The 25662-nt window shown below is 39.2% G+C and overlaps 1 protein-coding gene across 1 annotated transcript in view; it reads left to right on the top strand.

Moving 5' to 3' along the window:
• Positions 1-25662, top strand: part of LOC134359153 (cilia- and flagella-associated protein 54-like) — a 510505-nt gene that overhangs the window by 289002 nt on the left and 195841 nt on the right. Inside the window, exons 46-49 of the mRNA XM_063072102.1 lie at positions 6863-7063; positions 17260-17346; positions 17902-18021; positions 24858-24908. Coding sequence (XP_062928172.1) covers positions 6863-7063; positions 17260-17346; positions 17902-18021; positions 24858-24908 — 459 coding nt within the window. The remainder of the gene's footprint in view (positions 1-6862; positions 7064-17259; positions 17347-17901; positions 18022-24857; positions 24909-25662) is intronic.

Here is a 25662-nt window from a genome sequence, read left to right as displayed (position 1 = left end):
TTTAGTGAGATGCTTAAAGATGAAATTGGGAAGGCAAAGAGGAAGGTAAATCTTAAGGCATTTTATAAGTATATTCATGGTAAAAGACTTAACCAGGGAAGGAGTGTGGTCTATAATGGACAAAAGTGGCAATCTGTGTGTGGAGCAAGAAGGTTTCACTGAGGTCCTAGGTGAATTATTTTCATCAGTATTCACAAAGCAAACAAGTGAACAGACTTTGTTGTTGGAGGGTCCAGCAAAAGTGAAGGTGAAAGTCTATTGCAAGTCTCCATAAATAAAGAGGAGGTACTTGATGCCTTAACAAGGCTTTATATGAATAAATCCTCAGTGCGAGTTGAGATTTATCCCAGGCTGCTGTGGGAGGCAAGGTATCAGTGTGGCTCTGGCTGAGATCTTTAAATCCCCACTGACCACACATGAGAAACCAGATGACTGAAGGGTAACAAAAGTGGTCCCTCTTCCGAAGAAAGGCAGCAGGAAAAACTGTAGTTAGTATAGACCTGTGAGCCCAACATCTGTTTTAAGGAAGTTATTGAAAATACTGAGGGTCAAAATTAGTGATCATTTGGAAAGGCAGGGATTGATCAGAGATGGCCAATGTAGATTTGTTTTATATGGACTTCAGTAGATCCTTTGACAGTCACATGGGAGACTGATCCAAGATGTTTGATCCCTGTGTGAACCATTGCAGGTTCGCAAATTTGCTCCAAGTGGGCTTGGAAATAGATAATAGAGAATGATGGTGGGGGTTATTGTTATGATTATATGCCTGTGACTAAAGGTGTTCCATAGGATCTGTGTTGCGACTCTTGCTGTTTGAAATACACATGCTCAGTTGCAATATAGATGTCGGAGATGTGATCAGTAGGTTCACACTTGACACAAAAATTGGTAGAGTTATTGATAGTATACAGAGTAGTGAGTCTATGTGGTGAAATCTTAGTAAAATTGGCTGAGAAGTAGCTCATGGAGTTTAACCCTGATAAATCAGAGGAGATGGTTTTTAGGAGTACTGATGAGGCTAGGACATACACAATGGTCGGTTCCTATTGAGTACTGAAGAGCAGAGAGACTTTGAAGTACAACTCCAAAGTAGCTTGTTGGTTGCAAATGTGGACAGATAATATGGTTAAGAATGCATATGGGATACTGGTCTTCACTAGTTGGGACACTAAATCCAAGAACAAGGAGATTATGCTCCAAACTTATAGAATCATGGTCAGACTTGTTCTGGACGTACTGTGTGCAGTTCTGGTCAGCATACTATTGGAAAGATGTGATGGGCTGGAGAGGGTGCAGAGAAGAGTCACCAGGGTGTTGACTGGGATGGACTGTTCAGTTATGAGGAAAGATCAGAGAAGGTAGGTCTACATTACCTGGAGCAGAGCAAGTTAAGAGGAGATGTAACTGAGGCATTTAAAATATGAGGTATATATTGTAGATATGGTACACGACTGGAGATTCTTCCCCATATCAGAGATGATAAAACCGGAGGACACAGTATTAGGATAAGGAGGAAAAGATTTAGACGGGATTTGAGAGGAATCTGCTTCACCCAGAAAGTCATGAGTTCCTGGAACATATTGCCTGAGAGAGTGGTAGAAGCAGAATCGCTGACAACAAATAGAAAATGTGTAGATAAGCACTAAAATTGCCTTGGCATATAGGCTATGGAGCAAGTGCTGGATGTTGGGATTAATATGGAAGGGTGTCTACTAGTCACCTTGGCTTGATTACATACATTATTACTCTATGGCAATGCAGCATTTCACTAGGGATGTAAAAGACCAGTAGCTCCACAATATTAATCAGAGAGGCCATTGATGCACTGTGGTTAGATATCCCAGAAATAAGGCCATAATGTGAAGTTTAGAAACATAAAGGGGGCAGGCACTTTCCTGGAGGTACACTGGAGACCTCCAAATAGTCAGTAGGAAGTACAGGAGCAGGATGCAACCATTGTTAGCAAAATCTCAGATGGAGACAAGAGGACATACAGGAGCGAAATATACCAATTAGTCGCAGCAACATTGCCCTCAACAATAGTAAGACCGAGGAGCTGATTATGGACTTTAGAAAGGGTAGCACGAGGGAACACAAACAAATTCTCATAAAGGGAGTAGAAGATGAGAGAGGGCAATTTCAAATCCCTGGGTGTCAAGATCTCTGTGGATCTAATCTGGTCCCATCACATCAATGCAGATATAAAGAAGGTAAGGCAGTGACTGTATTTTGTTAGGAGTTTGAGGAGATTAAGTTTGTCACCTAAAACACTCGAAAACTTCTATAGATGTACCGTGGAAAGCATTTTGACAGGCTGCATCACTGCCTGGTATGTTGGGGGGGGTGGGGGCGGGGTTGCTACAGCACAGGATCAAATGAAGCTACAGAAAGTTGTATACTTAGTCAACTCCATCTTGGGTACTAGCCTCCATAGTATTCAAGACGTCTTCAAAGAGCGGTGCCTCAGAAAGGTGGCGTTCATTATTAAGGATCACCATAATCCAGGACATGCCCATGCCCTCTTCCCATTGTTATTCAAACAACAGGAATTCTGCAGATGCTGGAAATTCAAGCAACACACATAAAAGTTGCTGGTGAACGCAGCAGGCCAGGCAGCATCTCTAGGAAGAGGTGCAGTCGACGTTTCAGGCTGAGACCCTTCGTCAGGACTAACTGAAGGAAGAGTGAGTAAGGGATTTGAAAGTTGGAGGGGGAGGGGGAGATCCAAAATGATAGGAGAAGACAGGAGGGGATCCTCTCGTATCCCTTTTGCCTATCACCTGTCCAGCTCTTGGCTCCATCCCTCCCCCTCCTGTCTTCTCCTATCATTTTGGATCTCCCCCTCCCGCTCCAACTTTCAAATCCCTTACTCACTCTTCCTTCAGTTAGTCCTGACGAAGGGTCTCGGCCCGAAACGTCGACTGCACCTCTTCCTAGAGATGCTGCCTGGCCTGCTGCGTTCACCAGCAACTTTTATGTGTGTTCCCATTGTTACTGTCAGGAAGGAGGTACTGAAGCCTACAGGCAGACACTCAACAGCTTCTTCCCCTCTGCCTTCTGATTCCAAATAACACTACCTCACATTTTTATTACTTCTGTTTTTGCACTGTTTTTAATTGAACTATTTGATGTACAGATATATACTTACTGTATTTGATTTACTTATTTTTGCTATATTATCATGCCATACTGCTGCTGCTAAGTTAACAAATTTCATGAAACCTGGTTCTGATTCTGATGTGTAGGCACATCACAAAAATGTGAAAATATTGGTGTAATAGTGGTTCCACAATTGCCTAGGTATGAAATGAGGGTGAGTTTTTATCCTACATCCAGAAGAGTTTTATGAAATAGACCATAAATAGTTCCATTTGAGTTGTACTAAACAACCTTTGGGATTGTAATTGGCAAGTGGTTGTAGCATCAGTGGTACCTTGAGATGGCAAACTGTGGATTGGAAAGTCGTTATAGAGAAAGATGGACATAGACCGGAAATTAAGGTCCTGAAATGGAGGAAGACTGATTTCAATATGATAGAACAAGGAAATAGGAATTGTGCTGTATGAACAGCTTGCAGTGAAGTCTATACGTGGCCAGAGAGATTTATTCAAAAGCGAAATAGTGAGAATTCAACCCAATGTATGTTTATGAAAGTGGAAGGTAAGACTAGCAAATCAAAGGAACCCTCCATGTCAGGGGGTAGGCTAATCGCCAACATCATTGGAGACACTGACAGCTGCCTTAATCACACTTCCTCCCATCCTGCCTCCTGTAAGTTCATGAATCGATCTCCCTGTTCCTCCATCTCCTTCATATTTACTCTGATAATGACATATTCTGTGCAGGTGTCTTCCTTAACTAAGGACAGAGTCAATAGTCACATCATGTATATTTTCCTTACCTTTGCTCTTGCCCTTTCTCTTCCTAAGTAGAGCAAGAACCTTACCTTTCACTCCTTCAGTCTCCACATTCAATCGATCATCCTTTGCAGTTTCCATCCAGATTCTGCCACTACACAATCTTGAATCTTGAATCTTGAGAGACATATTCCTCTCTCCTTCTCTTTCAGCACTGGTCAAGAAGATTCAGTCATTCAGTATACAGGATGAGGTGGTAGATTGGATTAAACATTGGCTTTGTGGGAGAAGCTGCAGAGTGGTAGTAGAGAGTTGTCTGTCTGACTGGAGACCTGTGACTAGTGGTGTGCCACAGGGATCCATGCTGGTTCCTTTGTTGTTTGTCATTATATCAATGATGATAATGTGGTTAACTGGATCAACAAATTTGTGGATGACACCAAGACTGGGAGTGTAGTGGACAGTGAGGAAGGCTATTGTGGCTTGCAGAGGGATCTGCATCAGCTGGAAAAATAGGATGAAAAATGGCAGACAAATGTGAGGTTTTGCACTTTGGTAGGATCAACCAGTGTAGGTCTTACACAATGAATGGCTGGGCATTGAGGAGTATAGTAGAACAAAGGGATCTGGGAATACATGTCCATATTTCATTGAAAGTGGTGTCACAGGTAGATAGGGCCGTAAAGAAAGCTTTTGGCACCTTATCTTTCATAAATCAATGTATTGAGTACAGAATATGGGATGTTATGTTGAAGTTGTATAAGATGTTGGTGAGGCCTAATTTGGAGTATTGTGTTTGTTTTGTTTTGGTTACCTATACACAGGAAAGATCTAAACAAGGTTGAAAGAGTGCAGAGATCATTTACAAGGATTTTGCCAGGTCTGGAGGAACTGAGTTCAAAGCAAAAATTGAATAGGTTAGGTCTAAAGAATATGTTCTATATTCTTTAGAACATAGAAGATTAAGAGTAGATTTGATAGAGGTGTACAAAATTATGAGGGTTGTAGATAGGATAAATGCAAACAGGTGTTTTCCTGTGAGGTTGGGCGAGACTACAACCCCACTTGGTCTAAGGATGAAAAGTGAGGTTTGAGGGAAACATGATAGGAAACTTTTTCACTCAGAGGGTCATGAGAGTGTGGAATGAGCTACCAGCACAAGTGGTGCATGCGAGCTGGATTTCAATGTTTAAGGTAAGTTTGATTAGGTACATACGAGGAAATCTGCAGATGCTGGAATTTCAAGCAACACACAAAAAAGTTGTTGGTGAACGCAGCAGGCCAGGCAGCATCTCTAGGAAGAGGTACAGTCGACGTTTCGGGCCGAGACCCTTCGTCAGGACTAACTGAAAGAAGAGCTAGTAAGAGGTTTGAAAGTGGGAGGGGGAGGGGGAGATCCAAAATGATAGGAGAAGACAGGAGGGGGAGGGATGGAGCCAAGAGCTGGACAGTTGATTGGCAAAAGGGATATGAGAGGATCATGGCTCAGGAGGCCTAGGGAGAAAGAAAAGGGGGAGGAGGGGAAGCCCAGAGGATGAGTAAGGGGTATAGCGAGAGGGACAGAGGGAGAAAAAGGAGAGAGAGAGAAAGAATATTTGTATATAAATAAATAAATAACGGATGGGTTACGAGGGAGAGATGGGGCATTAGTGGAAGTTTGAGAAGTCAATGTTCATGCCATCAGGTTGGAGGCTATCCAGACGGAATATAAGGTGTTGTTCCTCCAACCTGAGTGTGGCTTTATCTTTACAGTAGAGGAGGCCGTGGATAGACATATCAGAATGGGAAATGGGACGTGGAATTAAAATGTGTGGCCACTGGGAGATCCTGCTTTCTCTGGTGGACAGAGCATACATGTTCAGCGAAACGATCTCCTAGTCTGCGTCGGGTCTCGCCAATATATAGAAGGCCACATCGGGAGCACCGGACGCAGTATATCACCCCAGCCGACTCACAGATGACCTTACACTACCTCCCTCACTACCATTCAGGGCCCCAGACAGTCCTTCCAGGCGAGGCGACACTTCACCTGTGAGTTGGCTGTGGTGATATACTGCATCCGGTGCTCCCGATGCGGCCTTCTATATATTGGCGAGACCCGACGCAGACTGGGAGATCATTTTGCTAAACACCTATGCTCTGTCCGCCAGAGAAAGCAAGATCTCCCAGTGGCCACACATTTTAATTCCACGTCCCATTCCCATTCTGATATGTCTATCCACGGCTTCCTCTACTGTAAAGATGAAGCCACAGTCAGGTTGGAGGAACAACACCTTATATTCCGTCTGGATAGCCTCCAACCTGATGGCATGAACAGTGATTTCTCAAACTTCCGCTAATGCCCCACCTCCCCCTTGTACCCCATCCGTTATTTATTTAATTATATACACACATTCTTTTTCTTTCTCTCCTTTTACTCCCTCTGTCCCTCTCGCTATGCCCCTTGCTCATCCTCTGGGCTTCCCCCCTCCCCCTTTTCTTTTTCCCTAGGCCTCCTGTCCCATGATCCTCTCATATCCCTTTTGCCAATCAACTGTCCAGCTCTTGGCTCCATCCCTCCACCTCCTGTCTTCTCCTATCATTTTTGGATCCCCCCCCTCCCCCTCCCACTTTCAAATCTCTTACTAGCTCCTCTTTCAGTTAGTCGTGACGAAGGGTCTCAGCCCGAAACGTCAAATGTACCTTTTCCTAGTGATGCTGCCTGGCCTGCTGAGTTCACCAGCAACTTTTATGTGTGTTGGTTAGGTACATGGATAGTAGGGATATGGTCAGCTATGGTTCTAGTGCAGTTCGATGGGAGTAGGCAGTTTAAATGGTTTTGGCATGGACTAGATGGGCTGAATGGCCTGTTTCTGTGCTTTACTTCTCTATGACTATGAGTTCAAAAGGATTTCCGGTCACTCTGGATGGTTCTGCAATCTGGAAATTGAATGCAGACAGTAAGTATTGTAAAATGAGATCAGTAACTTTTAAACAAAACATACTCTCTTTTTGTCCTTTAGGGACTGTTCAGGGCCTCTTTTCCACACCCAAGAACTGACCGTGAATATGCATCATATGAAATAGGATTTGACTGTGATGTTCTTGAACTCATTCCTGGGGTTGACCTTTTCTCAGACCGGTTCAGAGCTGATATACGGACAGTGGTGGGAAGTCTGAACTTTTTGCTCCATGAACTACATGCGGCAAGGCAAAACCTATTGGTAAGAAAATTACAAAAAGTCATAATATGCAAAGCTCCAAGGATTATGTTTTATTTTTAACTGTATGAAATCTTTTCATTGAGTCAGATTGACAACTAAACATTGTACAAAATAAAGAGTTTGATTTTTTTATTTTTATATTGTATGTATTTTTTTTTAAAAATCACTAAAATGTATTAACTTCAATGATTATATATTTCTTTGTCATTTTCATAAAGGCAGTGTTGTGTTTGAAAACACTATATATCTTTTAACTCCAAAGGCTGTAGATCTGAACATCTTTTGTGGGCGACATGTTTATTAATCAGATCTGGCTGGACTTCATAGTACTTTTAGGTCTTTCTCTCTATTCCAGCTTTTTAAGGTCATCTAGGAATATAAAGATGACCTTTTGATTTTCTTTTCCACAGTGCAAACCATCTTCTTAAATGTCCCCCGAAACCACCTCCTCCAGAATGTCTCCCACAAAATATGAAAAGAGTTCATGTATTTATTTTGACCTTAAGATACTTCCATTAAGTCACATCTGGCATTTCCTTCACCAAGGGCTTCCCAACCTGGGGTCTATGGACCCCTTGGTTAATGTTAAGGGTCCATGGCATAAAAAAGTTTGGGAGCCCTGCCCCAGCCCAATGTGCTAACATTTTCATAGTGCACCCCTGCCCAACTCCAAGCTTTGAATTCAAACATTTCCCATCTTCTGTACTGTTGTCCCCTAGCTTATCTTGGCCATAAGACACATCTCCTGCTCCCTAAATCACACTATTAACTACTCGACTTCCTTCCCTATATTTGATCTTCACTCAGGTTGTGTTCTCTTTCAGTTATCGAACATTGAAGACAGACAGTACAGCACAGGAATCGGTCCTTTGGCTCACAATGTTGTGCCAAACTAGTTAAATCTTCTGCCGAGACATGTCCATATCCCCTTCATCTCAGCACATTCATATGCCTGTCTAAGAGCCTTATAAATCCCTCTGTCATATTTGCGTCCACCACCACCCCGGCAGCACATTCAGCATTTTATGTGTAAAAAAATCTTAACCCCTCTCGGCTTAAGTGTGTACCCTCTAGTAATAGCCATCTTGAACTTAGGAGAAGAGATGTTGGCTATTTACCCTATCTATGCCTCCCATAATCTTTTAAACTTCTATCAGGTCTCCCCTCAACTACAATACTCCAGAGAAAACAACCCAGTTTGTCCAATCTCTCTTTATAACACATGCCTTCTATTCCAAGAAAGTAAACTTCTTCTGTACCTTCACCAAAGCCTCTGCATTCTTCCTATCACATGATGACCAGAATTGAATGCCTGGGTGAATATCAACCTGTGTGGCTATGAACTTGGATCCCAAGATCCCTCTATACATTGACACTGTCGAGGGTCTTGCCATTAACAGTACTTTCCCTTTACAAAGTGCAACATCTCACAATCAGCCAGATGAAACTCCATCTATCATTTCTCTGCTTATATCTGGAATTGACCTATATCGTACTGTATCCTCTGACGATCTTATCATCATCTTCAGCGATCACTCATATTTGAAATATGATTCTTCTCCTGGTGGTTGATCTGGTCTTGACATGACCGATCCATGATGCACAAGTCCTATTGCAGTGTTGGCAGATGTAGGTCATTGAGGTGGTGGTGGATGTAGCTGGTTGGCCTTTCCTATCCTAGGCAGGAGTCAGACATATGGATGATGTGGCCGACCCATCACAACTTGTGTTGAGTCACGATTGTGGGTATGGAGTTAATGTTAGCTTCCTCCAGGATGCTGGAGTCAGTATGCCTGTCTTTCCAGCTAACTCTCAGAATCTTTCAAAGGCAGCTTTGATGGTAAGTTTCTAGGTATATTATGTGCCTGCTTTATGTTGTCCATGACGCCGCTCCATATAGTAAGGAGAGGAGGACTATAGCTTTATAGACCAGAAGCTTAGTGTTGGTCTTGATATCCTGATCTTCAAAAACCCCTTTTCTCAGCCTGGCAAAAGCTCCACTTGCACATCCTGTTCTGCAATTTATTTCAAGGTCAATGTTGACTCTTGAAGAAAAAGGAATCTCCAGAGGGATGTTGTCAACTTGGATGGTTGGAGGTATAGGAGCTTGATCTGGATAAGGTCAGCGCAGGACTTGGGTTTTCTTGATGTTTAGATTAAGTCCCTGGAGATTGTATGCTCTGGCAAAAGCATCCATTATGCATTGCAGATCCTCCTCAGAATGAGCTACGATGGCATTGTCTTCTGTAATTTGGAGCTCCATGATGGAAGCAATTGACACCTTACTCTTTGCCTTGAACCTATTAAGGTTAAAGAGCCCCCCATCTGGCCTATACAGAATTTGGACTCCTTGTAGGAGGTCTTGGCCTGTGAGGTGAAGAATGATTGCAGTGAAAGCAGCAAACAGAGTTTGGGTAAAGCCCTGTGGCGATCAGGAAGTGGTGACAGGAGCAGGACGGTGAAGTCTGGGAGCTGGCACATAGGCAATGGGTGTTAGTTACAGTCGTCTTGCTCCTGGACTGAGGCAGATAGAGCTTGTCGGCACCTCCACCCATGACTGAATAGCCCTATTTAGGACCCGTTCTGCTCACCCCACATGGGGAAGGGGGCTAGAAAAGGTGCCCTAAAAATAGTTTGCCTCCTCACTCCTGACTGGATTACCGTGACCAGTGAGATAACCAAACTGTGGTCTGGAACAAAAGCATATGAATTTTGGAGCCTGGAATGTGTGGACACTTGCAGACAGTGAAACCAGCGAAAGAAATACTGATATCATCTCAAGGGAGCTGAGAAGATTCCAAATTGACCTTGCTACTCTTTCTGAAAAGTGGTTGACCGAGGAAGGACAATTAAAGAAGGAGAAGGGTGGATACACTTTTTTCTGGAAGGCGAAATAAGCAGATGAACCCAGAATCCACTTGTTGGATTCAGCATAAAGAACATCATCATCAGTCACCTCTCCAAATTGCCAGTTGGCATCAATGATCACCTCATGACCATGTGCCTTCAGCTTGCTAACAATCAAATGGCTACAGCTGTGAGTGCCTACGCTCCAACCTGGACTCACCCGAAGATGTTAAGGAGACATTCTATGTTGACCTAGACCGCATACTGTCAGATATTCCCAAGGAAGATGAGGTCATTCTTCTTGGAAACTTCATTTCATTTTTAAATCTTTTTATTAATTATTATTGAAAATCAACAAAAAATACATTAAAGTAATCAAATCAACATATCAATATGTACAATAAGAGTTAAACTATCAACCAAGCTAAACAATTTATCAATAACAATAAGAAAAAACAAAATGTTAAAGCATTTTTTTTGGAAAAAAGACAGAAGGAAAAAAGAACCCCTACTAATTAAAACAAAAAAACCCTACTAATAAAAAAAACACGAAAAAAACACCCATTTGGAGCACAAACGCGGAGCTATACGTCATACAAGCTTCCATAAAAGAAAGACATCAATCCACTAACCAAATCCATTTACTCAAGAATCAGAAGGGGACCATCTTAATTAACAAATCAAATGATAGTAGCGGGCAAAAGACCCCCACCTTTTCTCAAAGTCAAATCAAGGATCAAAAGTTCGACTTCTGATTTTCTCCAAACTAAGACATAACATCACCTGAGAGAACCATTGTATCAAAGTGGGAGCAGAAGCATCTTTCCATTTTAATAAAATAGCCTTTTTGGCCAGTAATGTGACAAATGCAATTACATGTTGGTCTGATATAGAAATACCGTGAATATATTGAGGGATTATACCGAACAAAACTGTCAATTTATTAGGTTGTAAATTAATTTTTAAAGCTTTAGAAATTGTAGAAAAAATAGATTTCCAAAACAGTTTCAAAACAGAACACGACCAAAACGCATGTGTCAATGTAGCTGTCTCAGTTTTACATCTATCACACTGACTGTTAACATTAGGAAATATTTTAGACAGTCTCTCCTTTGTCAAATAATAACAATGTACAATTTTAAATTGAATTAGAGAGGACTGGCACAAATCGAAGAAGAGTTAACCGACTTCAAAACTCGCAACCAATCCTCTGTTATCAAGGTCATGTTAAACTCTCTTTCCCAAACTTGCTTAATCTTAAGTAAAGGATAATTATTCTGTTATAATAGTAAATTATAAATTTTCCCAATGAAACCTTTCACTAAAGGGTTCATTTTTAAAATAATGTCTAACAGGTCAGAATCTTGTATATATGGAAAATTACTTAAATATTCTTGTAAGAAATGTCTGACCTGAAGATATTGCAAAAAGTGTGAGTATGAGAGAGAATATTTAATTACTAATTTCTCAAAGGACATCTATCGGCCATCTTGAAATGGATCGATGAAGGAATCAATTCCTTTATTCGTCCAAAGAGAAAAGGTAGGATCACTAAGTGAAGGTTTAAATAAATAGTTTCGATAAATTAAACTAAGAAGGTTAAATTTTTTAAGATTAAAATAATTATGAAACTGATACCAAATTCGTAATGACTGCTTAATCAGAGGATATAAATTTAGATTAGAAATTTTGGCTAGTTGTACAGGTAAAGAGGCTTCTAATAACGAAGTTAAGTAAAATTGTTTCACAGCTTTCAATTCCAGATCAACCCATGGTGGTCGTTCATTTTTATCAGTCCAATATAACCAAGAACATGCATAACGTATATTAACTGCCCAATAATACATTCTTAAATTAGGCAGAGCAAGACCTCCGTCCTTTTTTAATTTTTGTAAATTATGTTTTCCAATTCTTGGTCTTTTATTATTCCAAACAAAAGATGAAATAATAGAATGAACCTGATCAAAAAACTTCTTAGTTAAAAAAAGGAATATTTTGAAATACATATAAAAATTTTGGTCAAATCATCATGTTTTTATGAATATCATTTTATGACTTCGACTGACAATGAAAGTGTAAGTGGATACCATCTAGAAAATAATTGCTTCATAAAATCCACTAAGGAAACTAAATTAGCTCTATAAAGGTCTCCATAATTTTTAGTGATCCATATATAGAAGCAGAATCATTTAGAGGAAATAATTCACTTTTATGCAGGTTTAATTTATATCCTGAAAACTTTCCAAATTCATTTAATAATTTCAATAAACTAGGAACGGATTCTTCAGGATTTGAAACATAAACTAAGAGATCATCAGCATAAAGGAAAATCTTATGAATAGTTCCATTTATGGAAATTCCTTGAATATCTTTAGCTTCATGAAGTGCAATAGCCAAAGGTCCCAACACTAAATTAAATAACAAAGGACTTAACGGACATCCTTGTCTTGTACTCCGCGAAAGTCAAAAAAAAAGGGGATCTGCAATTATTAGTAATAACAATGGCAATAGGGTTTTTATATATCATTCTAATCGACTTATTAAAATTGGTACCAAAGTTAAATTTCTCTAAAACGTTAAGTAATATTTCCATTCAACTCTATCAAATGCCTTTTTAGCATCAAGAAAAACAACACATTGGGGAGTCTTCAAAAGGGATGAGTATATAACATTTAACAGTCTCCGAGTATTAGAAAAGGAATAGCGGCCTTTTATAAAACCTGTTTGGTCCTGAGAGATAATTTTAGCTAGAATATTCTCCAGTCAATTAGCCATTATTTTTGAAAGAATTTTAGCATCCACATTTAGTAATGAGATAGGTCTATATGAAGTGCAATCAGTGGGGTCTTTATCTTTCTTAAGAATTAAAGAAATAGAAGCTTCATAAAATGTGGAAGGTAACTCTCCTAACAAAAAAGAATCTTTAATATATAAGGAGTAAGCAATTCTTCAATTTTTTTATAAAATCCTACAGAAAAGCCATCCAATCCAGGAACTTTACCAGATTACATTGAAAGAATAGCTTTCTGAATTTCTTTTTCAGTAAAAGGAGTATCAAGAGTTTGTTGATCTTCAACAGATATTCTAGGAAAATCAATCTTTTGTAAAAAGGCATTCATTTTAGAAGGATCAGCTGGAAACTGAGATTTATAGAGTTCACTGTAGAAGTCTTGAAAATTTTTATTAATGTCTTCATAATTACAAGCTAAACTACCATCTTCCTTACGAATTTTTAAAATTTGTCTTTTAGCTCCAGCTGCCTTTAATCAGGATGCTAATAGCTTATTACTTTTATCTCCAAACACATAAAATTGACTTTTTAATTTAAGCAAATTTCTTTCAATAGGATAAGTTTATAGTAAATTATATTGTGATTGAAGTTCAACCCTTTGTTTAAATAAATCAATATTAGGAGAAAGTGCATAAGTGTTATCCAAGTCTTTTAATTTGTCTTGAAGTCCTATCTAACTCTATTTTTGTCTGTTTCTTAAGCTTAGCCAAATAGGACCTTACAAATATGCTTTAAATGTATCCCATATAACCAATTTCGACACATCTCCCGTATTATTAAAAAGAAAAAAATCTTTTATCTGGGTCTCTATAAATTTGACAAAGTCCAAACTTTGTAATAAATTTTCTGGAAAATGCCAAGGCAAGTTTACATTATTAACAGCATTCAATTCAAAAATTAAGCTTAAAGGTGCATGATCCGAAACAACAGGACAATTTTTCTATTACAAATTGTTCCTTTAACAATTAAAAATCTACCATTGATATCTGAGACGATGTCTTCTTGGATAAATGAAATATTAGATTTAATAAAAATAGATACTCCCTTTGTTTTATTTTGATAAGTAGCATGAAATTGAAGGCCCTTCCATGTTTTAAAAAATCTATTTTGATCGCCCGTTCTGATACGCGTTTCTTGAACAAAAATTATATCGGGCTGGAATTGATTAATAATTCTAAAGGTCTTCTTAATAGGGTGATTCCAGCCACATACGTCGCAACTAATAATGTTTATCTGTTTAACTACCGTAGAATATTGTTTTTAACACGAAAATACACGCGTACCATGGCAGGCTACTAATCAAAGATGGCGGTGATGAGTATAACCATAAAGAAAACATGCATGCTCCGGAACTCAATAATGGGAAAAAATACAAGATGTATGTAAAAAAACTGAAAAAATAATCCCGCAATAACCCCATAATACACAACTACCCCCAATCCTCCCACCATCCCAAAAGATAGAAATCCGGCAGAAAGAGAGAATAAGCCGGAGTGCATCCCCAGAGAAAGAAAAAAGAGGAATAAATATTTTGGGTTGAGGCCCTTCATCAGCACTGATAAAGATCAGAGTCCTGATAAAGGGTCTTGGCCCAAAACATCGACTGTTTACTCTTCTCCAGAGATGTTTCTGTACCTGCTGAGTCCCTCCAACATTTTATGTTTGTTTTTCTGGATTTCCAGCATCTGCAGAATCTCTAGTGTTTAGAATCTTAACATTGACCCTTCCTTTTGAGCAAGTTCATGCATGTCCTTCTGGACCCACACATTTAGCCTTCAACAACATTACTCCAAACCCAGACATCCCACCCTGCAAAGACTCATTTCAGGGAGGTAGCACCCCCGCCACCCTATATCCAACCCCCCCCCCCGGTCGACCTCCAGGGGTGTATGTAATACTTTGTTTAGTGATTTTGTCTAATCTGTACACCAAGTTGGGTATATGCAGAAATTGTGACATTAAAATATGTACTTATATTATATTATATTATATTATCATGTTTATTCTATTACAACTTTTAAGCAAGTCTACAGGGAGTTTGGCCTCATCACGTAGGACGTCAATAGCGTAGCTCCTTAGCAGCCAGCCAGCTAGTTTAAATAACGTTAGCTATGCTAATGAACGAATGACACCTGTTAAACTCACTTCAACATGTTTTTTACATTTTAACTCACCATGGACAATAGAAAAGTCACTGTTGCAAACAGTGCAGCGAGCAACACTGTCATTATTTTTGAGGTCAACTGTAAAGCCCGCCCACAGAGAAAACTGATAGGTCTACTTAACGGGGTCCCCAACCTTTTTATCACACTGCGGACCGTTAATATTGACAATATTCTTGCGGACCGGCCGACCAGGGGTGGGGGGGTGGTGTTAATCACGACCGGAATATAGGTGATAAGTCAATTATAAGTCAATTGCATCATAACATTTTAAGTAAAGTTTGGATATCAAACATACAGCACATATTTTTCTCGTATGAACATATAAAATCATTGCAACACACCAATATCACTGAATCAGTGAGAGCCCTGAGCTTGTTTTCCTGCAACAAGACGGTGCCATTGAGGGGTGATGGGAGACAGCGATACTCGAAGGGGGTTCCTTATGTCCAGTCTATTCCACAATTTTGTTTTCGTTGCATTCATTGCAGAAAACCCCGCTTCGCAGAGATATGTTGGAAATGGAAGCAACTTTTTCAGTGCTTCCGTGGCTATTTCAGGATATTCAGCCTTGACTTTGATCCAGAATGCCGGCAGAGATGTTATGTCAAACATACTTTTCAGCCCGTCATCATTTGCAAGCTTGAGGAGTTGATCTTCCTGCGCTGACATGGATGACGTGTGCGTAATGACTTTGCGTGCGTTCAAGTTCAATAGTGGGCGTGACAGGGAATAAGGAAAGGTGCAGCTGACTCATATCACCAAATCATATTGTTTCCTCGTGGCCCGGTGGTTGGGGATCACTCTTAGCATAAAGAGAGACCAAGCAGGATGCACGCTCTCCCTCTCCCTCCCTTTCTCAAAAAAATCGATTTCCGGGATATTGTACATAATTTCCGGACGTCTGGGAGCCACTATCAATATGCGGGAGACTCCCGGAACTTCCGAGAGAGGTGGGATGTCTGCAAACCTAATGGTTCATAAACAAATGGAGTTCACAAAATATCCCAAACATTATATTATAAATCCAGTGGAGAAGGTTCTTGGCTTTGATCTTCCAGACGTTCATAGGCAACTGCATTTATGTGAAGGGAAATGCAGATCATTGATGTGCAAAGGAAAATTTTTAAACATTAGAGTGGGCAACTATGATCAGCTAAAACGGAACTTGGATTTGGATGCCCAGTTCGAAATATGAAGGCACTATCACAACAATAAATTCTGCCTCTCCTGATACTATTTGGCTCAGTTTCCTAAATGCTTCAATATCTATATAAGCTAAACTGGAGCAGAAGAGAGCCAACTATAACCAAGGTTGAATAGGAGGGTGGTACAGAAAACTCTAAACTGAACTAAAATTTTATGAAGTAAACGTGTTGGATATTTTGTGCAGTAATATATCCAGATTTCATGTACTTTCTCAATACTAAAGAACTAAAGAGGAGGAAGTATGGCTAAAGTGGTTCATAAATTAATAAAATGAATAAAAGGTAAAATAATATTACAGTTTAATTTTATTCTTGATAATGTTAACAGATTTTTTATGAGAGTCAGTGAAGTTTTATTATGTTTTGTCTATGATATGGGTTGCCAATACTTATGGGTTTAATCAGGAACCTATGATTTCTGATGTGTTGGTTCAGTGGGAAGTGATGAGAGGTGTGCTTATGGTAACTTTGCCCTGGCTGCAGAGTGAACTTCAGATAAAGCAAACAGAGGGAAGAACAAAGGCCAAGTCATGAACAGGCAATTCCAAACAGAAGCCCAATAAGTCCTATCTTAAATGAACAATGTAGTGCACAAATAGTTGCCTTCATTGTAGCAGTGTATTGCCACAGTTAGTTCACCAGCTCCGGAGATTCTGGCAGGAAAGTTAGTCTAGAGAAAATATTAAGTGAGAACATGTCATGTACCATTGATACTGAAATTTACAAGCAACACCAACAAAATTCTGGGAGCCTTAAGTACAGTATAATCCACTGTAAGGTTGAAAAGTAAAATGCCTGATGTGTTGGGCTGTAAATATGATTTGATTTATTTTGTTTGATTTTCTGTCCACATGGAGTAAGCAATAACCTTTGTTGTTTGTAATTCTAAGTAGATAACTAAAGATGCATATCTAAAATAAATAAAATGAACTAATTCCCAAAATAAACAGCAGGTTAGTCTATGGTAGTAAATTAAAAAGACAGATTGTTTTGACAGAAAGCTGGGAAATGAGGAATCTTTGAAAAAATTCTGAACAAATATCAGAGTTCAGGAAGAATGATTTGACTAGCAGAGGATACAATAGGTTGAAGCAGCTTTTGATAACTAGCAATCATGTACAAAATGACTTATGGCTGGTCCGGCTTAGGAAGCTTCTTTTAATCATGTATCTCTATTTTATGTGACAGGCCTTACCTCTGTTCACGCTGTACCAGTACTTTGTTAATTCAATCTGTCATGATGTGCAGAAGAGTGTTGAAGCAAGAATATTGAAGGTAACAGAGCATTGGCATCAATGCATGTATTTTCTGAGATTGTTTAGAAGTGTAAATATAAAGCTCTCATAGAAGCAGGGTTAGTTTCTTTAGGTTTTCAGATTATATTATAGAAACCAAATGAGTGTAGAATAACTGGATGACAGAATATCCACAATTTCATATGTATGGTTGGACAAGTTATGATGTACAGGGAAAAATATTAATCAGTAAATATATAACAATTTCCTGGTAAATTATTGTTTTCTCAGTTTTCAGCAATCATGAATGACAGTGAAATATTTATATAATGCTTTCTTCATTTATTATACAACAAATAGACACATAAAATAGAAGAAAAGTAAAATGTTTTTCATTATTTGTTCAATAATTCTAATTGGATCATTCATGTTCCCTATCACAACAATTGTAGATGATTAATTTTGATAGTTTACAGAGAGGATGGTTCTTCTCCATTCTGAAACATTGTGAATTGGAACTTGCTTCAGTTTAGCTATATTGTACAGTCATTTATTCAATGCAGTGAACTTCTTTTGTTTTAACCACTTTAAACAGATGAGAGCTTTGGCAGACTTAGGGCTTTTTGCAGAAGCTTTTGCTGAACATCATGTCTTGATTAATGGTGAAAAGATTCCACATTTACTTTTGGGTGGTTTCAGACCCTCAGAGCCTAAGGTATGACCCAATTTTATATCCATTTTCTCATGTTCATTTTCGCATTTTTATGTATTTTTTATTTGGATCTACCCCTTGAGGTAACATTCTAACGTGCAGTTAGTGTTAGGGGTAGGTTTATGTTTGCTCAATGTGATTGGAGGCTAAAATCAAAAGAAAAGGAACTCCTTAAGAAAGTTGAAAGTCTTTTCCCTGTTCCATTGTGGGCAATGTGCTGAATACAAAAAGGTTGTGTTGGTTGTTAATGCAAACAACACATTTCACTGTATGTTTCAATGAACTATAATAAATAAATCTGAATTTGAATCGGATAATATTCAAAATCACAGGAAGTACCTTTCAATTAAGATGGTGGGGGAATGACCTTCTGAAAGGTTTGTTAATGTTTTAAGTTTGTGTAGGGGAATTGGAGAGAAATAGCTGGGTTATTTCTTTATAAAAGTATTAATTTTTAAAGGATTACATCTTTGTTTTTTAATGTCACACTAATTTTTAAACAAAAGTTGATTGATGTCCATGTTTTTGCAGAGTACCATGGGAAATTAGGCTTTCCTTTGCCAAATGTACCACAGAAAGCATCCTATCTGGATGCATCATGGCTTGGTATAGCAACTGCTCTGCCCGTGATCACAAGAAACTGCAGAGAGTGGTGGAAGCAGCTCAGCGTATCACATCTCAGAAACCAGACCTCCATCCCCATTCCAGGAACTCTGTCTATACTTCTCACGTTCTCAGTAAAGCATTCAGCATAATCAAAGACCCCACTCGCCAAGGACATTCTGTCCTCTCCCATTGAGTCTGCTCCATTTCATCATGACTGATCCATTTCTCCTCTCAGCCCCAATCTCCTGCCTTCTCCCCGTATCCCTTCACGTCCTGACCAATCAAGAATCTATCAACCTCTGCCTTAAATATACATAAAGGCTTGGCCTCCAGAGCTGCCTGTGGCAAAATATCTCTTTGTGCAACTCAATCCTTGATTTCCTCACTTGCCCAGTCAATTCCAGTCAGTTTGGATTGACAACAATATCTTCTTGTCAGGGCAAATCAAATAACATTCAGACTCAAATATTGATATTGTCAAGGAATTCAAAAGAACACTCAGACCCAGATATCTGATTGTCTTTTATTTCCATGGCCACATGAGAATCATCTCTCAGAGAGCGGCGATTGATAAGGGGTGATTGATAAGTTCGTGGTCTAAGGTAAAAGGAGTCAATTTTAGAAACCTAGCACATTTACACACTTAGTTCAGTGGTCGTGGAGCATACGGATCCCTTCTTTGCAGAAGTCAGCGCCTTGGACCTCCAGAAAGTGGTCCACAGCAGGGGTGATTGATAAGTTTGTGGCCTAAGGCAGAAGGAGATGAGTTATTAACTTCAAACTTTCTGCATTTTCACTCAAAGAGTTGAACTGAACGTGCATATAACGAGAGCTGTACAACTCATTTCCTTCTGTCTTTGGCCATGACCTTATCAATCAGCCCTGCTGTGGACCACCTGGAGGTCCAAGATGCTCTCGTTACGTGCACGTGCAGTTCAACTCTTTGAGTGAAAATGCAGAAAGTTTGAAGTTAATAACTCATCTCCTTCGACCTTAGGCCATAAACATATCAATCACCCCTGCTGTGGGCCACTTCTACAAAGAAGGGATCCGTATGTTCTACGACCGCTGGACGAAGTTTGTAAATGTGCTAGGTTTTCTAAAATTGACTCCTTCTACCTTAGGCCACGAACTTATCAATCACCCCTTGTATATAGATGTGTAGTGGAGAGTGTATTGACTGGCTGCATTACAGCCTGGAATGGAAACAGCCATGTCCTTGAATGGAAAAGCCTACAAAAAGCAGTGGATTGGCCCAGTCCATTGCAAGTAAAGCCCTCCCCACCATTGAGCACATCTACGTGGAGCGCTGTTGCAGGAAAGCAGCATCTATCACTGAAGGGCCCCCACATCCAAGCCATGCTGTCAACCATTAGGCTCCTGAACTGGAGGGGATACCTTCATTCAACTTCACTTGCCCTATCACCGAACTGTTCCCACAACCTATGGACTCAATTTCAAGAACTCGTTACCTCATTATTTATTTCTTATTTATATTATTCTTTCTTCTTTCTTTCTTTCTTTTGTATTTGCAAGTTTGTTGATGTTTGCACATTCGTTGTCTCTCCGTCTTGTTGGGGGCTGTCTTTCATTGATTCTATTGTGTTTCTTGAACTTACTGTGACTGCCTGCAAAAAAAGGAATCTCAGGATGTACATATTGACATTTACCTGTATGTACTTTTACAATAAATTTACTTTGAACATTCCGCTCAGTTTTTTCTACACTATTTCTAGTTTAATAACATCTTTCCATAACAGGATGACTAAAACGGTTCCTAATTTTATGCACAGCTGTCGAAATGTGGCCTCTCTAACTTTTTTTAAACAGCAATATTAAATCCCATCTCGTCTACTCAATGCCCTGATTAATGAAGGCCTTCTGTACCACTCTTTCTATCTGTGATGCAATTTTCTAGAAATTATAATACCTGTACCATAAGATACAGGTTCAGAATTAGACCATTTGGCCCAACAAGTTTACGTCACCATTTCATCATGGCTGAACCATTTCCCCTTCACCTCAATTTCCTGCCTTCTTCCCGTAACCCTTGATGCCCTGATGAATCAAGAACCTATCAACCTCTGTCTTGAGTATACCCAATGACTTGGCCTCCACAGCCACCTGTGGTAATGAATTCCACGGATTCACCACTCTGACTAAAGAAATTTCTTCTCATCTCTGTTCTAAATGGACATCCCTCTATTCTGAGGTTGTGTCTTTTGGTCTTAGATTCACTCACCACAGGAAACATCCTCTGCACATCCACTCTATCGAGACCTTTCAACGTTCAATAGATTTCAATAAGATCCCCCCCTCATTTTTCTGAATTCCAGTGATTAGAGAAACCCAGAGCCATGAAATGCTCCAAATTATGCGCTTGCACTCCTAGGTCCCTCTATTTCATAACAGTCCTCAATGCCCTACAGTACAAACCTTACCCTGGTTTGATTTCCCAAAAAACAATGCCTCACATTGAGAGCATTTTGCCACCCCTCAGTTATATCTACTATATATAGTCAATCAAGATTGATCCGCTAAAATTTTTCATAGCCTTCTACACCTTATAAAATATACCTATAGTGTCATCTGCAAACTTATTAACCATTTCTTTGTACATTCACATCCAAATCATTTGTATAAATCACATATTGTAATATGTATACATTTATATACATTTCTCCATTTTTGTTACTATTGCTAATACATTGAGCTCCTTATTCATATGTGGTTCGCCATTATTTCTGACTGAGATACTGTGTCTTTTATCTGTGAAGAAAGATGACACTTTTTTAAAAATCCTCTTTACTCTGTCTTATCCTCAAGATGTTTTCTCTTGTCTCAGTCTGCAAGCAATTCTCATTAACATCAATCATTCTTTTCCTTTTTTTTGTGTGTACAAAAGCTTTTACATTTGATTTTATGTTACTTGCTGGCCCACTCTCATATTCTACTTCCCCTTTTGATATCAGTGCCTTGATTCTCTTTTGATCAATTATGATTTTTTTTATTCCCAATCCTCAATGTTCGTGTTTTTCTGCAAAATACTGGGCAGAACAATGTTGTAACAGTTAGCATAATGCTATTGCAATTTTGCTGCTGCGTGTATGTTCTCCCTGTGACTGCATGGGTTTCCTCCGGTTCACATTCCAAAGATGTCCAGGTTAGTAAATTGATCACGTGGGTGTAGTTAGGCAGCGCGGGCTCATCAGGCCAGAAGGGCCTGTTACCATGCTGTATCTCCAAAGCAAATGAAATAAAATAAATAAAAAATTGTTTTTTCTTCAATCTAACACTGCCACAGCTACTCTAATAGTAATGGCTGGACCACATTTGCTGTTCTTTTTCCCTCTATTAGTAACTTGTAAGCAATTATTAATAACTCAACTTCTTGCAGTATGCTAGCAGTTCCCAGTAAGCAGCAGGATCCCTGCACAAAAGGAAGAGATCTGATTTCCTAACACATGCTCATGAGAGTTTAACTGATTATACTCTGCCATTGGACTCTTTATGGAATCCCCCAGCACTTGGTGCATGGGCTATTGTTTGTTGAATCCGCACTAGGTTGGATTGTTTGTTTCACTGGAGAATGACTGCTATGAAGCACCTGGATAGATATTAAGTAATTTATCACTGTTGGACTTGATTGGGTTAACTTCATAGTTTTAACTCTTCTAAAATAAGTTTTTTTAATATCTTTTGGTTTAAAAGTATTACATTGTAATTTTTGGAGTTATTTTTAATAGTTTATAAACATCTGTGAATGTTTCTGAATGTCAGGGACATATTCTGAAAGGGATGCTGAACATGTGAAATAAACAGAATACAGGAATTAATCCACAGGTCAAATTTTCATCGGTAGAGAATAAGAGTTATCTTTAATGTATAAATTCTGTTAAGAACATAGAACATTGCCGCACCAGAACGGACCCTTTCAGTTCCATTTTGTGCCAAACTAATTAAACAAGCAATTAAAAGGCTAACTAAACTAATCCCTTCTGCTTACACAATGCCGATATTGCTCCGTTCTCTGCCGATTCACGTGCCTATTTAAGAGTCTCTTAAAGACCTCTATTGTATTTGTCTTCACCACCATTCTGGCAGTGTATTCCAATACACCCACCACTCCCTGTCTGTTACTGAAAATTTGCCCCATACATCTCTTTTGAATTTACTCTCTCATCTTAAATGTCTGCCCTCTAGTATTAGACATTTCAACTTCAGGAAAAAGATACCAACAGTGTACTCCAACAACACACATCAAAGTTGCTGGTGAACGCAGCAGGCCAAGCAGCATCTATAGGAAGAGGCGCAGTCGACGTTTCAGGCCGAGACCCTTCGTCAGGACTAACTAGTGTACTCCAACTGTGCTTCTTACAAGCTGATAAACTTCTATGAGTTCTCCCCTCAGCCTCCAGCATTCCAAAGAAAACAACCCTAGTTTGTCCAACCTGTCCTTATAACACATGCCCTCTAATCCAGACAGCATCCTGGTTAATTTCTTCTGCATTCTTTCCAAAGCCTCCACATTAGTTGTTCCATGGGGTGACCAGAATTGAATGTAATACTCTAGATGCAACTTAACCAGAGTTTTTAAAATAAACTTCAATATAACTTCCTGATTCTTCAGCTCAATGATTTGACTAATAAAAGCAAGCATGCAATATGTGTTTTTTTAACCACCCTATCAATCTGACAATATTTTAGGGAGCTATGGACTTGAGCCCTAATGTTCCTCCATACGCCAATGCCATAGATAGGGGTGTTGGACAGATGCTCTGCTTCTTGGCATTCCTAATATTGCTAAATACTTCATATACTAATGACCCTTCTTTCAATGGGAAAACACTCAGTTAGCACCATGATAATCCCTTGTGTGTAATCTTTACCTACTGAAACCTATATCTGATCTGAAAATTGTGAACTTTCAGGTTTCATTATGTTTATATATTAAACAGGTCAATGGACAATAGACAATAGGTGCAGGAGTAGGCCATATGGCCCTTCGAGCCAGCACCGCCATTCACTGTGATCATGGCTGATCATCCACTATCAGTATCCAGTTCCTGCCTTATCCCCATAACCTTTGATTCCGCTATCTTTAAGAGCTCTATCCATCTCTTTTTTGAAAGCACCCAGAGACTTGGCCTCCACAGCCTTCTAGGACAGAGCATTCCATATATCCACCACTCTCTGGGTGAAAAAGTTTCCTCAACTCCGTTCTAAATGGCCTACCCCTAATTCTTAAACTGTGGCCTCTGGTTCTGGACTCACCCATCAGCGGGAACATGCTTCCTGCCTGCAGTGTGTCCAATCCCTTAATAATCTTATATGTTTCAATAAGATCCCCTCTCAGCCTTCTAAATTCCAGAGTATACAAGCCCAGTTGCTCCAATCTTTCAACATATGACAGTCCCGCCATCCCGGGAATTAACCTTGTGAACCTACGCTGCACTCCCTCAATAGCAAGAATGTCCTTCCTCAAATTTGGAGACCAAAACTGCACACAGTACTCCAGGTGTGGTCTCACCAGGGCCCTGTACAGCTGGTCTGCCTGCTCTGGTGACCATGAAAGATCCCATAACATTACCATCCATCCCGTTAGGGTGCCGTGGTAGTGTAGCAATTAGCATGAGCTATTATATCTCAGGATGCTCCAGAGTTTGAAGTTGAATTCTGGCACAGTTCTGTAAGGAGACCCTGTCGAATGCGTGTGTTTCTTCCGAATGCTTCGGTTTCTTCCCACACTCCAAAGGTCATTGCACAGTTTGTTGTCCCCTGATTAGGTAAGGGTTAATCAGGTTTGTCTGGGGGTGCTGGGGCAGCATGTCTCGAAGGGCTGCAAGGGCCTACTCCACCCTATACAGTATTGCTAAATAAAATAAATAAATTACTTGAAGAGTTCTTCTGTAATCCTGGCCAACATCATTCTGTCAAAAGTTTTTCACTGGCATTTTCTGAGACTTTCATTAAAAAGTCATCATAATTCTTGGCTAAAAAAATCTAAATATTTTGCCATATAAATGTAATTTCTTTTCACTGTATAGCTCTCTGATTCCCATTCTTTTAATGTTTATTTGCTTTTTCTGTATTCCTATGTTTGACATAATGTTAGGCAGCTTTTATATTGTGCAATAATTATAACTGTAATATATTTGAATTTGTTTCTGTTTTCTATGATAATAAGCTATACAAAATGTTGTAAACATGTAAACTTTTTCTTATATTTATAGGTTCAAATGAAATTTGATCAATCAAACCACCTTCTAAGTGATAATTTGCAGGTAAGTAACGTAATAAGCTTTCTTTGCTGGAATATATTTTGTTCCTGAAATGTTGATTAAATAGCAAGGCAGCACGTTTTTGTCCATCTCATTGTACTCTGAAGACTTTAAATTTTCCTTGAGTGTATCAGTGGGCTTTTTACATGTTCAGTTTTTTTCCCTTTTTATGGCACCAATGCATAATGTACATGATTAATTAACTTTTATTCTACAATAACTTGCCATAGGGTTTGAACTTTACTAGTTTGTTACCCCCATACTATAACTATAAATGTTTTTTTTAACATTGGGTCAATTTCCTTTGATCATCAACTGATGCCAAGAGGAACTTGTGGCTCCACTTGCTGTAGCTGGAACAAAATATATAGTGAACTACATGTTGTGGGTTTTCCAGTCTGGATCATTCAGTGGTAACCTGTGAGAGCATATATGGCAGCAGCAATATGAGCTAAGGACATTGGAAATATGTCCATCTGACATTAAATTCAACATGCTAATTACCCATAAACACAAGAGATTATGCAGGTGCTGGAAATTTAGAGCAACACGCACAAAATGCTGGAGGAACTCAGCAAGTCAGACAGCATCCGTGGAAATGAATAAACAGTTGACATATCAGGCTGAGACTCTTCATCAGAACTGACCATTAATAATGTTAAGCATTCATTTGGTTTGATAAAGTTATCGTACGAAAATTAAGCAAGTTGGTATTTGTGCATCTTGTCTGTAAATGTCTATTAATAGACAGGATCAA

This window comes from Mobula hypostoma, chromosome 20, assembly GCF_963921235.1.
Source record: "Mobula hypostoma chromosome 20, sMobHyp1.1, whole genome shotgun sequence".
In the NCBI taxonomy this organism is placed as follows: Eukaryota; Metazoa; Chordata; class Chondrichthyes; order Myliobatiformes; family Myliobatidae; genus Mobula; species Mobula hypostoma.
Note: the sequence above shows the minus strand (reverse complement) of the source record. Positions and strands in the feature narration are given on the sequence as shown.